At 35.8% G+C, this 19365-nt stretch overlaps 2 protein-coding genes across 3 annotated transcripts in view; one reads left to right on the forward strand and one right to left on the reverse strand.

The window, feature by feature from the left end:
* LOC145991609 (solute carrier organic anion transporter family member 74D-like) overlaps positions 1 to 19365 on the forward strand; it is an 81040-nt gene that overhangs the window by 10478 nt on the left and 51197 nt on the right. The window lies entirely within an intron of this gene.
* LOC145991879 (uncharacterized) lies at positions 10410 to 10829 on the reverse strand. Its single transcript, XM_083127914.1, has one exon. It carries the CDS (start codon positions 10827 to 10829, stop codon positions 10410 to 10412), a length of 420 nt encoding a protein of 139 aa, XP_082984040.1.

Raw genomic sequence — 19365 nt, forward strand, 5'->3', positions numbered from 1 at the left:
CGTGACGGTACAAAAATAAAAAACGGGCTCAATAGAAAGTATTTACATAGATGACTTTATATAAATATTAGATACACAGAAATCTCACACACTCGATAATATTTGGTCTACTGTTTCTTGTGTATTTCATGTCGCAGCAAAGAAGTAAGATTGAAAAAATCTCTCCCGGATTTTCAGTGATGGTACAAAAATAAAAAACAGGCCTATTAGAAAGTAATTATATAGATGACTTTGTATAAAAATTACTTAGACACAAACCTCACACACTCGATAATATTTGGTCCATAGTTTCTTGTGCACTTTGTGTCTCAGCCAAGAAGTAAGATTAATAAAATATTTCCCTGATTTTTCGTGACGGTACAAAAATCAAAAACGGGGTTAATAGAAAGTATTTACATGGATCATCTTATATAAATATTAGATAGATACAAACCTCACACACTCGATAAAATTTGGTCAACAATTTTTTGTAAAATTCGTGTCTCAGCAAAGAAGTAAGAATTCAAAAATTTGTCTCGGGTTTTCCGCGAGGCTACAAACACAAAAAAAGGACTTTATAAAAAGGAATCAGATAGGATATTTTATTTACAGAATACTTAGGTACAAACCTCACACACTCGATAATATTTGGTTTTGAATTTCTTGTGAATTTCGTGTCTCTGCAAAGAAGTAAGATTTAAAATATCTTACCCGGATTTCCGTGACGGTACAAAAAAAACGGGCTTAATAGAAAGAATTTACATAGATGATTTATATAAATATTTGATAGACACAAATCTCACACACTCGTTAATATTTGGTCCAAAGTTTCTGGTGTATTTCATGTCGCAGCAAAGAAGTAAGGATTAGAAAATCTTTCCCGGATTTTTGTGACGGTACAAAAATCAAAAACAGGCTTATTCGAAAGTAATTATATAGATGATTTTGAATTAAATTTACTTTGATTCAAACCTCACACACACGATAATATTTGGTCCATAGTTTCTTGTGAACTTCGTGTCTCATCAAAGAAGGTATATTAAAAAAATATTTCCCGGATTTTCCGTGACGGTACAAAAATTAAAAACGGACTTAATAGAAAGTATTTACATAGATGACTTTATATATATATTCGATATATACAAACCTCACACACTCGAGAAAATTTGGTCTATAATTTCTTGAAATTAAATTAAATTTCTTAAATTCGTGTCTCAGCTAAGAAGTAAGATTTCCAAAATTATTCCCGGGTTTTCCGCAGACTCTACCAAAATTAAAATCGGACTTCATAGAAAGTAATCACATAGAATATATTATTTCCAGAATAATTAGATACAAACCTCACACACTCGATAATATTTGGTTTAGAATTTCTCGTGAATTTTGTGTCTCAGCGAAGAAGTAAGATTTTAAAAAATTTTCCCGGATTCTCGCGACGATACAAAAATCAAAAACGGGCTTAATAGATATTATTTATATAGATGATTTTATATTAATATTAGATATATACAAACCTCACACACACGATAATATTTGGTCTACAGTTTCTTGTGTATTTCATGTCGCAGCAAAGAAGTAAGATTGAAAAAACTCTCCCGGATTTTCAGTGACGGTACAAAAATCAAAAACAGGCCTATTAGAAAGTAATTATATAGATGATTTTGTATAAAAATTACTTAGACACAAACCTCACACACTCGATAATATTTGGTTCAAAGTTTCTAGTGTATTTCATGTCGCAGCAAAGAATTAAGGATCAGAAAATCTTTCCCGGATTTTTTGTGACGGTAAAAAAATCAAAAACAGGCTTATTAGAATGTAATTATATAGATAATTTTGTATAAAAATTACTTTGATACAAACCTCACACACTCGATAATATTTGGTCCAAAGTTTCTGGTGTATTTCATGTCGCAGCAAAGAAGTAATATAAATAAAATATTTCCCTGATTTTTCGTGACGGTACAAATATCAAAAACGGGGTTAACAGGAAGTATTTACATAGATGATCTTATATAAATATTAGATAGATACAAACCTCACACACTCGATAAAATTTGGTCAACAATTTTTTGTGAAATTCATCTCTCTGCGAAGAAGTAAGAATTCAAAATTAAGTCCCGGGTTTTCCGCGAGGCTTCAAAAATGAAAAACTGACTTAATAGAAAGGTATCAGATAGGATATTTTTTTTTTACAGAATACTTAGGTACAAACTCACACACCCGATATTATTTCGTTTTGAATTTCTAGTGAATTTCGTGTCTCTGCGAAGTAGTAAGATTTAAAATATATTTCCCGGATTTCCGTGACGGTACAAAAACCGGGCTTAATAGAAAGTATTTACATAGATGACTTTATATAAATATTAGATATATATACAAACCTCACACACACGATAATATTTGGTCCATAGTTTCTTGTGAACTTCGTGTCTCAGCGAAGAAGTAAAATTAATAAAATATTTCCCTGATTTTTCGTGAATGTACAAAAATCAAAAACGGGATTAATAGAAAGTATTTACATAGACGATTTTATATAAATATTAGATAGATACAAACTTCAGTCACTCGATAAAATTTAGTCAACAATTTTTTGTGAAATTCGTGTCTCAGCGAAGAAGTAAGAATTCAAAAATTATTCCCGGGTTTTCCGTGACGGTACGAAAATCGATAACGTGCTTATTAGAAAGTAACAATATAGGAGATATAATTTAAACATTACTTATACACAAACCTCACACACTTGAAATTACTTGGTCTATAGTTTCTTGTAAACTTCGTCTCAGCGAAGAAGTAAGAATTCAAAAATATTTTTCGGGTTTTCCGTGACGGTACAAAAATCGATAACGGGCTTATTAGAAAGTAATAATATAGGAGATATAAATTGAATATTACTTATACACAAACCTTACACACTTGAAATTACTTGGTCTATAGTTTCTTGTAAACTTCGTGTCTCAGCGAAGAAGTAAGAATTCAAAAATATTTCCCGGGTTTTCCGTGACGGTACCAAAATTGATAACGGGCTTAATTGAAAGTAACGATATAGGAGATATAATCTAAACATTACTTACATACAAACCTCACTCACTTGATATTACTTGGTCTATAGTTTCTTGTAAACTTCGTGTCTCAGCGAAGAAGTAAGAATTCAAAAATATTTCCCGGGTTTTCCGTGACGGTACAAAAATCCATAACGGGCTTAATAGAAAGTAACAATATAGGAGATATATATTAAACATTACTTATATACAAACCTCACACACTTGATATTTCTTGGTCTATAGTTTCATGTAAACTTCGTGTCTCAGCGAAGAATAAGAATTCAAAAATATTTCCCGGGTTTTCCGTGACGGTACAAAAATCGATAACGGGCTTAATAGAAAGTAACAATATAGGAGATATAATTTAAACATTACTTATATACAAACCTCACACACTTGATATTACTTGGTCTATAGTTTCATGTAAACTTCGTGTCTCAGCGAAGAATAAGAATCCAAAAATATTTCCCGGGTTTTCCGTGACGGTACAAAAATCGATAACGGGCTTAATAGAAAGTAACAATATGGGAGATATAATTTAAACATTACTTATATACATACCTCACACACTTGAAATTACTTGGTCTATAGTTTCTTGTAAACTTCGTGTCTCAGCGAAGAAGTAAGAATTCAAAAATATTTCCCGGGTTTTCCGTGACGGTACAAAAATCGATAAGGTGCTTAACAAAAAGTAACAATATAGGAGATATAATTTAAACATTACTTATATACAAAACTCACACAATTGAAATTACTTGGTCTATAGTTTCTTTTAAACCTCCTGTCTCAGCGAAGAAGTAAGAATTCAAAAATATTTCCCGGGTTTTTTTACGTGACGGTACAAAAATCGATAACGGGCTTAATAGAAAGCAACAATATAGGAGATATAATTTAAACATTACTTATATACAAACCTCACACACTTGAAATTACTTGGTCTATAGTTTCTTTTAAACTTCGTGTCTCAGCGAAGAATAAGAATTCAAAAATATTTCCCGGGTTTCCGTGACGGTACAAAAATCGATAACGGGCTTAATAGAAAGTAACAATATAGGAGATATAATTTAAACATTACTTATAAACAAACCTCACACACTTGATATTACTTTCTCTATAGTTTCTTGTAAACTTCGTGTATCAGCGAAGAAGTAAGAATTCAAAAATATTTCCCGGGTTTTCCGTGACGGTACAAAAATGGATAACGGGCTTAATAGAAAGTAACAATATGGGAGATATAATTTAAGCATTACTTATATACATACCTCACACACTTGAAATTACTTGGTCTATAGTTTCTTGTAAACTTCGTGTCTCAGCGAAGAAGTAAGAATTCAAAAATATTTCCCGGGTTTTTCGTGACGGTACAAAAATCGATAACGGGCTTAACAGAAAGTAACAATATAGGAGATATAATTTAAACATTACTTATATACAAACCTCACACACTTGAAATTACTTGGTCTATAGTTTCTTTTAAACTTTCTGTCTCAGCGAAGAAGTAAGAATTCAAAAATATTTCCCGGGTTTTCCGTGACGGTACAAAAATCGATAACGGGCTTAATAGAAAGTAACAATATAGGAGATATAATTTAAACATTACTTATATACAAACCTCACACACTTGAAATTACTAGGTCTATAGTTTCTTTTATACTTCCTGTCTCAGCATAGAAGTAAGAAAATCAGAAATATTTCCCGGGTTTTCCGTGACGGTACAAAAATCGATAAGGGGCTTAATAGAAAGTAACAATATAGGAGATATAATTTAAACATTACTTATATACAAACCTTACACACTTGATATTACTTGGTCTATAGTTTCATGTAAACTTCGTGTCTCAGCGAAGAATAAGAATCCAAAATATTTCCCGGGTTTTCCGTGACGGTACAAAAATCGATAACGGGCTTAATAGAAAGTAACAATATAGGAGATATAATTTAAACATTACATTACATACCTCACACACTTGAAATTACTTGGTCTATAGTTTCTTGTAAACTTCGTGTCTCAGCGTAGAAGTAAGAATTCAAAAATATTTCCCGGATTTTCAGTGACGGTACAAAAATCAAAAAGCTGCCTAATAGAAATTAGGGCATTTTTTAAAACGTTAAACAGATATAAACATCTGATATTCGTTAATATTTGGTCCATATTTTTTTGTAAATTGCGTGTCTTTGAGAGGATTGTGAAATTTATAAAATGTTTCCCGGGTTTTTCGTGACTTTGCGAAGACTTGAAAAGGGACTTGATATAAAGTACATGTCTATAAAATTGTATTGATGAATTGGGGAGCTCTAAACTCACCATTGTGATAATATTTTGTCCATTTATTCATATAAATTAGTACATGGATATGAAAAATCCAAAAATTGAAAATTGTTTTCGGGTTTTCCGTAACGGTACAAAAATAATGGAGGTGCTTATTGGAAAGTAGTCATTCTAGACATTTTATTCAAACATTACGCAGACAAAAACCTCACGTATTCAATAAAATTTTGTCCAATATTTTTCCGTGAATTCCTGCCTCTAAGAAATAAATACAAATTTCAAAATTTTGAGGGTTTTCTAAGAACGGTATAAAAATCGGATATCCACTTATTGCAAAGTAGTGTTAATAAAGTTTAATTTAAAAGAAATTAGTACAAAAATAGCATAATATTCTTCGAAGCAACTCGAGACGATACAAAAATATATGGTTGCAATGTAAAAGTTTTCCCGCCTTTTTTCTGGCTGTTTCTGATGGGTACAAAAATTTTAAATAGTGGTACAAAATGGTACATAAATAGTACAATATTTTGATGTGGAAAACATTGCCGAAACCGATGATGAGGTTGAGACGTTACTCTGTAACCCCAAATTTGATTATTTTTTTTCGACGGTAAATTGAGTGGTACAAAAATTATTTTTAGCATTTTTGAGTAGTACAAAAATAGTACAAAATTTGGCAAATGAGGTTTTGATGGTACAAAAATATGGGGTTACAAAGTAACGGAGCCGCTTTTTGGATCAATGTAGGCCAGCGGTGGCCAATCTTTTTTGGTTTGAGGGCTAATTTACATTTCAAGGATCACTGGCGGTCTACTTATCTTATTAGACCTAACAACGAGAGCCTAAAGAAGGAAGCAAAGGGCCAATACCTTAAAATTGAGATTGATTATTTTATTTTATGTATTTATTTATTTATTTATTTATTAAATAAGTTTTGGCTTCAGTACTGTGGGCCTGGCACCTGTTTTAGGCCGTATCTTCCCAGTTCATCATTAGCATCTTTTCATCCTTTTAATGAGAAGGATTTTTTTTCTTTTTTTTTTTATACATAATTACTACAATTTTATTCGATCGCGAACTTTCGACAAACGTCACAGGGTTGCGAATAACTTCCTACTGGCCAGTGATGTGCCGTAGACTATAAGTTTACGTCTACATGCGTTGTCTACGAGTAGATTATATTGGGTTGTAGACTACGTAGACAATCTAAAGTGCATTAAAATTAATTTTCAAGGGTTTCATGAAAGGAAAGTGACATTTTCAACTATATTGGTTCCTAACGAAATGAACAGAATCCTATTTACAACGAAATTTCTCTTCTCTTCTATTATCAACTATGGAAGAAGATAAATAGTATGCAAGAAACAACAGATGGCAGTCGTGAGCCAAGAGTGATCTTTTCCCATAAAATACTAGAATATTCCTATATTAGGTCCCTTCCTAGGAGAAATTGTTCGAATTTGGAAAAAAGAGTATGAAAAGTTCTCATTACACATCAGCAACTGATACGTAGTATAATTTTGTTCTACTTTCACGGCGCCCTTTGCTAAGTTATCGTCTCTCGCTATGTTGTTTACATAGATTACGTCATCTACGTGTATAAAATAGACTACGTGTAGAATGTAGACTATCGTTGTTTACACGTAGACGCACATCACTGCTACTGGCCCAGTAGAGTAAAGTGGGGCAAGACTGCGCAGTTTGAGTTCATAATTTTATATTCAAGCTATGAAATTACAGACACACATGAAAAAAGCAATACACATTGCACTGTCCTTTGCTAACTAACACTAAATTTCCGAAAGCTGAATGAACAATATTTCTGCATGAAACAATTACAAATCCGTGACAATGCAAATGCGTAGTCTTACCCGCACCGCGGGGTAAGACTGCGATCAAGTTCGGGTAAGAATGCGCACTTTCTACACAGAGTCACATTTGTATAAAAAGAAACACAAATCACCTTAAAAAGTTCTTCTATCATATGGGATACATTTCTCGTGGCATTCTCACAGTAGGCATAGTGAATCCCGTCCTGCACTTGGGTTAGGAATCGCTAACACAAATCACAAACAAAGGTTCCTGTTTCATACGAGGTGCAATTTTCATGCCACCACTCATCACATGTAGAACACTGAATCCAGTCCTCTGCTGGAGGATCGCTGTACTTCTCATTACAACCTGGGCAATTGTACTCTTTCTTCTGGCGTTTTCTGCTTGCTACATCTTCTTCAACAACGATGTTCCGTTCCTGTTTCCCCTGAACTTTCTTCTTACTCTTCTCAGCCAACGAGGCTTCCAAGTTGACTTTGAATGGAGATCCAGTTAACACCTGAGACTGCCTTCTCTTTCGTCGGCGGTGCTGAATATGCTCTGCACGTGGAAGTGGTGATATCTGGTTAACGGAAATGTGCCCGTATGATCCAGTATTGTTAACCTCACTTGTTGAAGACTGCTCACCTGGAGTTGGAGCTGATACATTTGTCACAGTAGAGGGATGAAACTCGTCCTCAGTGAAGATGTCTGGAAAGCTGAATGAACGTGCTCAGTCGTGCCCCGTGCTGCATTCCTGAACAAATCACGTGATGCTGCCCAGCCATTGCACAAAGCAATGGAAACTAATACACATGTGGACTCGGCATTAACACAGCTTCTTCTACCCACAACATCGTAATATTGTATACTTTCACAGTGACGTAGTACTGAAAACACATAGTACCAAAATAAATAGCAAACACGCTCAAAATCTTTTCACTTACCTCTCTCAGCACAACGAATTTCAAACGTATCTTCACCACTGTCCACAGCTAGCTACCATCTTGGACGAAGTAACGGTGGCGCAGTGGTGCCAACTGTGTGTGATTTTCACCTCGAAAAACCGGTGCGCAGTCTTACCCCACCTTACTCTATTTTGTGGAAAGATTGTTGCGTCTAACAATGTAATCAAACCGGCCTTGTCGCTAACAACAATGTAGTGTAGGAGACGAAAGCTTTCGATCGCCCATTGTTCAGTCTTTCAGTAACGAATTGTTGGTTACTCCGAACGGAGAAGGCAAGGAATATTGACTTTTTTATGGTTAATTATTATGTGATTCAACAAAGAAAGAAATTAACTGTTACAACAAAGCTCATTTCCTGATACAATAGTTGAAAATACAGAGAGGTAATAAAATGTTTTGTGACTATGCATAATAAAATCCGTATAATATGACAGAGCACCTCGTGCTTCCTCTCGGGGTTTGCCGGTCGACTGGTAGACCGGGGTCGACGCGTTGGCGACACCTGATGTAGGTCATAACCCCACACTCCCCTCCTTCAGCACGGCGGTAAATTTCCTTGCTCTTATATCCTGCTGAGAGCATCAAAAGTGCAACGAACAGGTCAAGGAAATCCTGTAATTTTCATGGCAAAGCCTGAAAGCAGGAAATAGCGTACAGATAAGTTGATCCCCACTTATCTTATCACCTGCTCTAGAAATTTTTGCGTCACGCATAATCAATTATAAAAAAATGCATTCGAATGGCACAAGAGTGGAGCTTGTGTTTGTGTAATGATTTGTGTAATGATACCCCAATATCACTGTTTCTTGAAGGTCAACACATGTTAGAGATGAGCCTAATTTATTTAAGGGTGTACGTGCTTCTTGAATAGGCAGTGGCACTGGGGAGCAAATTTAGGGTTGTTGAGAGGTCCAGGACCGGAATTTTTTTCTCGCCCAATTTAATTTCGGTCCAAGTTCCAATGCGAGACTTGGACCCTATTTAAACTGATCCGGAAGAAAGGTTCCTGGACCGAATTGAAATACTTTACAGATAAAAAGGTTCTTTATACGGTCAAGAACCTATTTACGTTCGGTGATTTTCTCTCCTGGGCCGGAATTGAATTTATTTAAAATTCGTGGACCTTTTAACAACCCCGGGCAAATGCTCAAAGGTTTCAGAAAATTAAAAAAGTTTATAGACTCAGATTATTTTAGTCCAGCTAGCCAGCCTAGCGGGAACAGGAGGGTTAGCGATAGGTGTTTTGTTGTGATGTCGTCATCTTTTCACTTGTTGATAGGTGCAATGGGAAGTTACGACTTGAATCGAAGCTTCTAATGCATATCAATCGCAGATGTTACCAAAATAATCTTACTCTACCAAACATTTTGGGTACTTTTGGTAGAGTAGGATTAGTAGACGGATCAGGATGGTCGAATGTTAAATCAAAGATAAATTATTTTACTTATCGAATAACCAGAAACCTTTACGTCACCTAAACAATTCTCTGTATGAATCCAGAATTAGGCAGGTGGTCGATGATGTCATCATTTACAATCATTGTCACAATCAGTAGAAAAAAGTAGAGGAAAGCAATTTAAATTATAACAATAGAACAGCAATGACGACGGGTGTACTATGACAGTGAGAATCTCCGTTTGGATGCCCGAAACTTAACTATAGGCAGGTTATTTGGCCGGATCTCTACACCGAAGTTCCCGATTCGATTCCCGGCCTGGCATGATTGAGTGTTCCTTGTGAATGTCCCGTCAACAATGTTATCTCATTATCTTCATCCTTATCGCTGCGATTAGCCAAAAGTGGAAATTTACCTTTCTCCCTTTTCATCTAAAATTTTATATGAATTTCCCTGCACAGAGGGAAACTTTCCTTGACATGGCAACACTGACTCGAACCAGACAGGACTTGGCTGACTCCCGGGGACGGTTTCTCGTAAGTATTCGCGATTAAAACAGACATTAATTAATTCTCAAACTATTTTCATCCTCGCACTTAATTGTTCCTTACCGCATTTTAATGTTATCAGTCCATGCCAATCTTCTGTCAAACAATTCTGTTTTCCCTGATTTATTTACAAATTTCATTTTGTTGATTCCAAGGGGTGGAAATACATGTAACCTTTTTCACTTGTCCTGACCCACAAAACGATTTGGAGCGAAAAACTGTACAGTAGACGTTACTCTTTCGAATACATTTCCCATGAGTAGGTAGTAAATAGGGCTTCTGGAACAGGCCTCAAATTTGACTACGTTGGACCCTGCTTTTGACCTTCGGATTGAATGCTGTTTCCCTCGCGCGAGGCAAATTCAAGCGAATCGCCCGGTTCAAAAACACGTCTCAACTCGTCCCGTCTTGGGACGAGGCCCAGCCTCTATATGTTGTAGTAGAAGTTGTCGGGGAGGGGCCCTCGTGTCCCAGCCATTTGACCAGCAGCTTCTTACCTTTCCTGCGCAGGACCTTCTCGATGAGGTACGCGTCCCGATGTTTCGTCTTTGAGAGCTCCTCATCGTAGAATCTCCCTTTCAAGATTTCGTTGCGAACATCCTTCCTCGTTCCCGGCATGACTCGAACCACGATGAAAAGTTCCGTGCTCCAGTTTCTGGTGAAACCCTTCTCGAACGTGCTCTTGAACTTGCTGATCCTCAACTGGTCTCCTATTTTGTATTTCGGTATCTTGGTCGTAGGTCGGTACTTGAGACAGTAAACTGTGGAGATCAAACGTGCCTCGTCGGATTTGTCGACGTCCGCAGGCTTCATGCGTATCGTGAAAAGCACCGAGTTGTTGTAGTTGTTTACGACTTCCTGTAACACGTCGACCCACTTGTAGTTACCCTGATGGTTGAATCGTCTCTACATGCGAGCTTTCAACGTCCGATTGAAGCGTTCCACAATGCTGGCTTTCAGGTCGCTGAACGTCTAGTAGTGTCGGACGTCGTTCTTTTGCATTAACTCTCGTAAGATCCAGTTGTGGAATTCCTTCCCGTTTGTCTGCAGGAAATGAGGCCGTCTGCCGGATTGCCGGAAGATCGAGTCGAAGGCTTTCGCGACGCACGCCCCGTCTTGGCTTTCAACGGTAGGGCCCACTTGAATTTGGAAAAGGTGTCTATGACGGTCAGGAGGTACTTGTGACCCTTGTTGACTTTGTGCAAATTTTTCGAGTTACCACTGCTCATTTAGACGAGGTCCGCCTGCCATAGATCGTCGATTCTCTTGGTGACCACCGGTAAGCGTTCGTAGTTGCGACGTGCAGGTTTGTGCAGCTCGTCAACGATGGCTTGCCTTACCCTCCGATGTAAACTTGCGACTAAGCAAAGTGTTGTTCAGAGCAGTGTCTTCAAACTTGTTGCGTGCTTGGTTGCTGCTTGGAGCATCGGCGCTTTCTCGCAACTGGCGACATTTCTTCAAATGCCTTGCCGTAATGGAGATGGTATTCGGCTTCTCACAGTTAACACAACGCTTCGTAGCTTCTCTTGGAATAGTACCAGAGGGACCAGCTTGCCACGCCATTGCAAAAATTTCTGCTATGTCTTATTCATATTGAAATTTTTACGGGGGTGATGGTGATGAAACTCGCAATAGAGTTTATTGATGCGTGACCATGTCAGAGTCTGCAAGTAGATATAAAAATATACATATGTATATTTGCTGTTTCTGAACAAATTAAAAGTAGGCATCGAAACTATTGCCAGCATGTATAATATTATTACAACCTGCAACATCCAAAGGTACATAAATCTTAATTTTTAACCTCAGCTAGAATATCTACAGGGCAGGGTTCTTTGTAGACGACGAAACCAGACAGGATGCCTTCCAATGAAGACGTTTAAACGTATATATTATTCGAACACAGGATACATGGAATCAGAATATTTACATGATAAGCTATATTCTTCTGTAATTTTCATTTACCGTCAATTTTCATCTCAATATGCTTTTTATTATTTCTCTTCTCGATTTGAATTTTCTTCTATATGGACTTCCTTCTTAATGGACGGTCTGGATCTGGGCTTCCATATTAATGGAAATCTGGATCTGGACTTCCTTCTTAATAATTTTTCTGGATCTGGACTTCCTTCTTAATGGACGGTCTGGATTTGGATTTCCTTCTTAATGTACGGTCTGGATCTGGACTTCCTTCTTAATGGACGGTTTGGATCTTGACTTCCTTCTTAATGGACGGTCTGGATCTGGACTTCCTTCTTGGTGGATAGTTTGGTTGTGGACTTTCTTCTTAATTTCCTTCTATTTTCATTTTTTCTACAATTAGGAAATTCTTTATCCTTCTTACAGCTTTTTCCTTTAGGCTTTGAGAACTATACTAATTTCCTCCCTTGAGGCTGCGATCGGAACGCACCAACACTAAATATGTGTAACCTAGTAACTTGGTGCCAAACGACTGACACGCGCATCCAAGTAGGTGCCACGGCTGAAACACGCAACCAATTGTGCTGTGGGGTCATCGACGGGAACGCGCCGTCACTATTGGAAAGGTAAATTAAATCAGACACATTCCAGATCTGTTCAAAGACACAAATTTGTATCAGTGCTTTGACTTCCTTAGTTTTCTGATCAATTTACATATGATCACTAGTTTGATTTATCGAGTATATACATTAATTTATTTTTGTTATATTTATTCTTTGTCTTCTTATAATAGATTCTATTGTTTTTCATGTTTCCAATTTGCTTTGTTCTTATTTATAAAGTTATTCACATATATTATGCTAATTCTTAATCTTGCACGCCTGGTGCTGCCATCTCTAGTCCTCTTTGGCAAACTATTTACATTATTTGGTCCTATTGGGTACGTAACACAATATTCCCCTCCTTTGCCATAAATTTTTTATCTTAATATATGAAGATAGAATTTTTTCTTCTTTCTAATTTATACGTACGTACATCTATATTTAAATCTTCATTCTAAATTTCATCTGTTCTTCATCTATTCCTCGATCTTCATCAATCTTTACATTGGATTCACAAAACTCCCCATGTATACACAGCTCTCCTTTCACAAACGCTATTTAGCATTCGCATCATCTTCGTTTGGCTTCTATTTCTTTGCTTTCTTTTCAGGAACTCGCATGTCGTTACTCTTTTCTCTTTCCTAAAATGCTCTATTTCTATATATTTCTGTAACACTCAACTCTTTTCTTATCGGCAAATATGAGTCTCTTTTCTGTACATGACGAACATACATTAGGGAGGTATATGCTCTTAATAAATGAATTTCTACGTTTCAATAGCACATTATTTGCTTCTTCTGTCTCTACTTTGGGGACATTGTTGCGTTCATCATCTTCATCTCATGTATCATTGGCATATGCATTATAATTATCTTTCATTTTCACTATTCATTTCTATAACTTATATGTTACTCTTCGTCTTATACACAAAATTTTAATTTTTAATGCATTTTTCCATTTTTCCGCTTCACAATTTATTTTTCATATGAACACATAGCTTATTCATTTACATTAATTGTCTTCTCGCCTTCCTTTCGTTAATGTAGATCATGTCCAGCTTACTTCTCTCAAAACGTTGTTCCACCATTGGCATTACCCATTCAGCTTTTTGGTAAGGGTGAGTCGTCAGTGAAGCTTATTCCTTGGAGATTCATATTCCCATCAACAGTTCCTATGATATTACGTTCCCTTTTCTACAGCAATGACTAATCTTATTCTTATCCTTGTCTGATATTTTCAAGTGAGCTTGTGATTCTCTTATCTGAATAATCTTTTGGCCTCTATTTAACTTCTAAACTTATTGTTTCTTCTTTGAACGAAATCTCTGTTTTATCTATAATACATCCTTTGATTAACTATAATTTCTTCTATTTACAAACATTTACATATAGATTACTTCTATTTACAGTTTGACGATATTACTACATTCTATCTTGTGGGTTTCGGCGATCTTCCTCCTGAAATCTTTCTCAGAACCTTCTCTCGTCATTAAAATAATTCCTCGTCAGCTCTATTGCTTCGTTTCTTTCTTCTTCCAATGGTGCATTTCGTCTTTCATCTTCTTCATTCGAGATATGTCCCTGGTATTGACTCTCATCTCGCTCATTTCTCCATCTTGGATTTCCTCCTCTGCCATATCGTCTAAAGTTATTACGACCTCTGTAATTTCTCCATGAGCTTCGATATCTTCTATCTGTCCTCTATTCTGCAAACTCCTGATTCCTTTCATAGTTATTGTCATTTCCTCCTGAATTTCTTCTTTCTCTATCTTGTTGTGGGTTGTTTATTCCCACATGCCTCACACCAAGTTCCTGCCTTCGAAACTTAGGCTCCTGATGACGGTCATCTTCTATATGCTGTCTCTTCCCATAAGGTCTCCCTTCTCTCTCGTTCCTTTCTTTGTCCCACGAGTTCTGTGTTCTACTCAATATGTCTTCAGTCCTCAGGTAATCTATCAAGTCGTCTACTTGTTTTATCTTTGCTGCCGCTATAGCTCTCTGTATTCTCAAAGGCAATGTTAGTACAGTTTGTTTAACCAGTTCTTCTTCGCTGCATCCTTCCTTCAGATGTTTAAAACTCCTTAACGTCTCCCATGTGTGTTATTCTAGGCTATGTATTTTGGACCAATCTACATATTTCCTCTTTAAAGCTTCTAACTGCCTTTATTTTATGTCCTCACTACGGTAATAATTCAAGAATTTTCTGCTAAATTCCTTGAAATTTCTGAACATCAAAAATACATTGTTGTGACTGTTGCAATTGCTTTCACATAAAATGTGTTGGTCTAAAGGAAACTGATGTAGAATATACGAGGAGGAGTAGCTTGCAAGATAATATCATGCCACTACCTTCGCATTCATCAACTCCATCAATATCAGATGTTTACAACATGTTACGGAATTTAAAGACAGAAGTAGAGAATTTGAGAGAGAGTAATGAGGAGACTGAACGTGAGCTGGGAAAATCCCTAAACCTGGCACATGAGAAACTGGACGAGAATGCGAACTTAATGAAGAAACAATCTGAGAGTATCAGTGCTTGTCTAGCACAAATTTAGGAACTGAAGGAGGAGAATCTTCTCTTGAAAAAATAACTGAAGGAAACTCAGCAACAACTCGATGATCTCGATCAATATTGAAGAAGAAACATGCTTGAAATCTATTGTATTCCGGAGAAGAGAAATGAAGACTCGTATGAAATTGTAAAATGTGCGGGAAGGGCATTGGATATTGAGATGACAAATGATATGATAGATGTGTGTCATAGGTTAAGAAAACTACCGATTCAAAAAGCAGGAGGTATAATTGTTAAATTTGTAAGGCGTGCAGACAGGGATAGGTTTCTGGAAGGCAAATTTAAATTGTATTCATTTAGGTTTAGAAAGCAATGAGATGGTATATGTTAATCAGAATCTTACCCCGTATAGAAGGAATATTTATGGTCAAGCTAGGAAACTTAAAGGCAAAAGAAATTTCGCTTACCTATTGGTGGATAATTCAGGCACTATTAAACTGCGAAAGAATGAGAGAGAGAAAAATGTATATATATTGAGAACACTTGAAGATGTATCTAACTTAAATTGATGTCATTACCACTAATTACTTCTAGATGACGACTATTGATAACATAACAGTTTATTATCAAAATGTAAGGGGGCTTAACACAAAGACTCAAGAATTCTATGTAAACAATATTGAAAATAACTATGACATAGTTATTATTACAGAAACCTGGTTACATGAAGGTGTCTTTAGTAGTGGCTTGTTTAGTGATAATTATAAAATATATCGTCACGATAACAAAAACCGAAATAGAGGAGGTGGAGTAATAATAGCAGTTAGGCAAAACATAACATCCAGGAATGTTATTTTAGATGATAATTTCGATGTCTTATGTGTGAGAATGAATTTAAGAAATAAGGTATACTATATATTAGCTGTGTATTTTACTCCTTCCTCAACGATTGATAATTATATGCATTTTTATAATTTGTTTGAGAATTATAATGAATTTCATAATGCCAACATTATTATTTTTGGTGATTTTAATCTGCCAAAAATCTCTGATTCAAGTTACAATCTCCAATTAGGTGGACCGTGTTACAGGGCGATACATTTTTGAGTCTATATGGCTTACGCTCATTAAACAACATACAAAAGCATAATGATATTACACTGGATTTAATCTTAGCTAACGTGTATGATGATGTTACTATTAACAGAGATGAACTCCCTCTTGTTAAGGAAGATGCACACCACCCAGCATTAGTAATAATTCTACATTTTGCAAAATCAACAAATATTATAGAAAATAACCCAGTCAGATTGTTGAATTTTAGAAAGGCAAACTTTCTTGGAATTTACGAAATGTTACGTGATGTAAACTGGGCACCTATTAGTAGTATGAATAATGTACATGATGATGTAAAGTTCTTTAATGACAATATTAATTCAATATTTATCTTACAGTACCAACAAAGAAAATTATGCAAATAATAAATATCCTTGTTGGTTTACCCGAGAGATCATTGAAACACTTAAACTTAAAGAACGACATAGAAGGCGCTTGAAATACGATAGCGACAGTAGAATTAAATATAAATATACTTGTAAAAAAGTAAAAACACTCATGGAAAAAGGTAAAGTGTTCCCCTGTGCATAGTAACGCCCCACACTTTCTTGATCCGGTCGTGAGTGGGGGTGATGTGATCAGCATCACGCCCCTGACCGCCTTTACCCCCCCAGGGTTTCCCCCAGGTACCCATGTTATTCGACGCTGGGTAGGCGCCGGGGCCGCTTCCACCGTTAGAAAAGTTCCCGGATTTGAACCGGCCGGGGATCGAACCCGGGACCTTGAGCATGGTAGTCAGACGCGTTACCGACTGAGCCACTCATGGATAAGGCATATAATATGTACCTAAGAGAAATCGAAGAAAGTATTGAGAATAATAGTAAATTATTTTGGAATTACGTAAAAACCAGAAAAGGTAGATATACTTATTCAAAGCAAAGTATGACATATATGGATAATGTAATAGAAACAAACCAAGGTATGGTCGATAACTTTGCTTGTTACTTTAAATCTATCTATTCTGAGTTTCCAAGCACGTATGATGTAACAGAGCAAATGGAATTATGCGTATCTAATTCACTCTCAAGCTACAAAATTACTGAACCGGAATACTGGGAGGCAATAAAAAAATTAAAACCCAAAAAGCCTGGTGGAATCCCTCCATATTTACTTAAAGGGTGCGCTGAAGTGCTTAAAACGCCTCTGTGTTTAATATTTAATCTAATTATGATGACGCAAACCTTTCCTACAATTGGGTTCACAATCAATTTAATAAACTTATTCAAATCATATCTTCAGGGAAGAAAGCAATATGTAACATATAAAGAATCAATATTTCGTGAGTATTATGTGAACTCTGGTGTGCCCCAAGGATCAAATCTCGGGCCTCTATTATTTATGTTGTTTATAAATGGTTTGCCATCTTATGTTAAGTATTCAAAATGCCTTATTTACGCTGATGATGTAAAATTATATAAAAAAATTACTAGTGTAGAAGATACGAGTACATTAAAACTTCAAGAAGATCTAAATGCATTATATGAGTGGAGTTGTATAAATGAACTTAGTTTTAATATAAAGAAGTGTTGCTTTATGCAGTTAACAAATAAGAGAAATACTATTCATTATACATACTCTGTAAATGGTCAATTACTTCCTCGGGTGTACGTAGTAAAAGACTTTGGTACTCTTATTGATTCTTCCTTGACGTTCAAACAGCATATCTCACATGCTGTTAATAACGCATACAAAATACGAGGCTTTGTTATTAGAAATACTAAGAATTTCAGAAGTATAAACTGTATAACAACCATATACAACACTATGCTTCTATTATCTGGTCACCAATCTAAAAATCGCATGAAAATGCCGTGGAGAGAACACAGAAGAAATGTTTGAGGTATTTATATTATATAAAATATAATAACCCAGTACAATATAATGTACCATATCAAAATTTGCAGCATGAATTTAATTTTAAGAGCCTTTGTAATAGGCGGAATATTCTGTATCACTTATACTTATATAAAACTGTAAACGGTATATTAGACAATAGTTATTTCCTCAGTCAACTACAATTCAATACGAGAAAAAGTAATTTACGTGGGCGAAACTTACTGATTCCGAAAATTCTCAAAGCTGAGAAATATAAAAGCAGCCCATTAAGTAGAATGTGTGATTTGTATAATAAGCTTTCAATGAATAACCAGGCCTTAGATTTGTCATTGCCATTCAAACTATAAAAAAAATGATTGAATCAGAATTATGACAAAAATACACTGTAATCATTCCGGTATCACTACTTTCCCCATTATTTTCCATTGCATTCTACAATTATATATCTATAGATATTTTATGTCTGTAATTATTGCACAAGTCTTTGTTCATGTATGGTGAAAGACAAGAGAAAGGTCCAGATTGATTAATTTCATTATTGATTATGTTATTGATTACTTGTATTATCGGTTGATGTATGTTTGAATTGTTTTCTTTGTTTTTTTCTGCCGGCTTTAATTGAACTCTGTTGAGGGCAGTAAATAAATAAATAAATAAACAAATAAATAAACTTGTGCTGATTTAGTTGATACCATCCTGCTGCAGACTGCTCGAAACATGTTTCTATGAGGCTTAGGATTATGTGTTCTGGAATCCTCATAAGTCGGACGTTTGTAGCGAGTTCCTTCAGGAATTTCTTTGGGCACTTCTCCCGTTAAACTTTGGTAGTTACTGTAATTCTTGGGGTCTAGGTATCCTAGTTTTATACTTTTAACTCCCTTGGTATTCCTTATCTAATATATCTAAGAATCTTTCGTTATTGCTTCCAACTTCACTGCTCTTCCATTTTCTTTCCTTCGTTGTTTGGGCTCTTTATATTCCTCCTCTTCTTCTGTTGTAGATTCATTGCTGGAAATCTCATCCTTTATCACTTTCTCGAAATGAGTCTCATCTTGGTCACTGTTTTGAAAACTAAGTCTCGCCACCTTTTCTTGAGTCAATAACTTTCCTAGCTTCTCCACCATTTCTTCCACTTTCTTTTCTATTTTATTTGTTCTGAAAGCTGTATCGTTCAATTGTTCCCTTCTTTCGTTCGCCATTTTATCTATTTCCTTTTCCCTTTTGTTTAGTTTAGCTGCAATTACATTTAGTTTGGAGACATTGTCGACAATTTTCTTCTCAAGATGGAGTGTTTTCTTATTGTTTGCTTCCAATTCGTCCTGGACTTCGCAACTCTGTCGTGTGTTTCCCTATCTAAATCT

Source organism: Lepisma saccharinum, chromosome 8, assembly GCF_977018435.1.
Source record: "Lepisma saccharinum chromosome 8, izLepSacc3.1, whole genome shotgun sequence".
In the NCBI taxonomy this organism is placed as follows: domain Eukaryota; kingdom Metazoa; phylum Arthropoda; class Insecta; order Zygentoma; family Lepismatidae; genus Lepisma; species Lepisma saccharinum.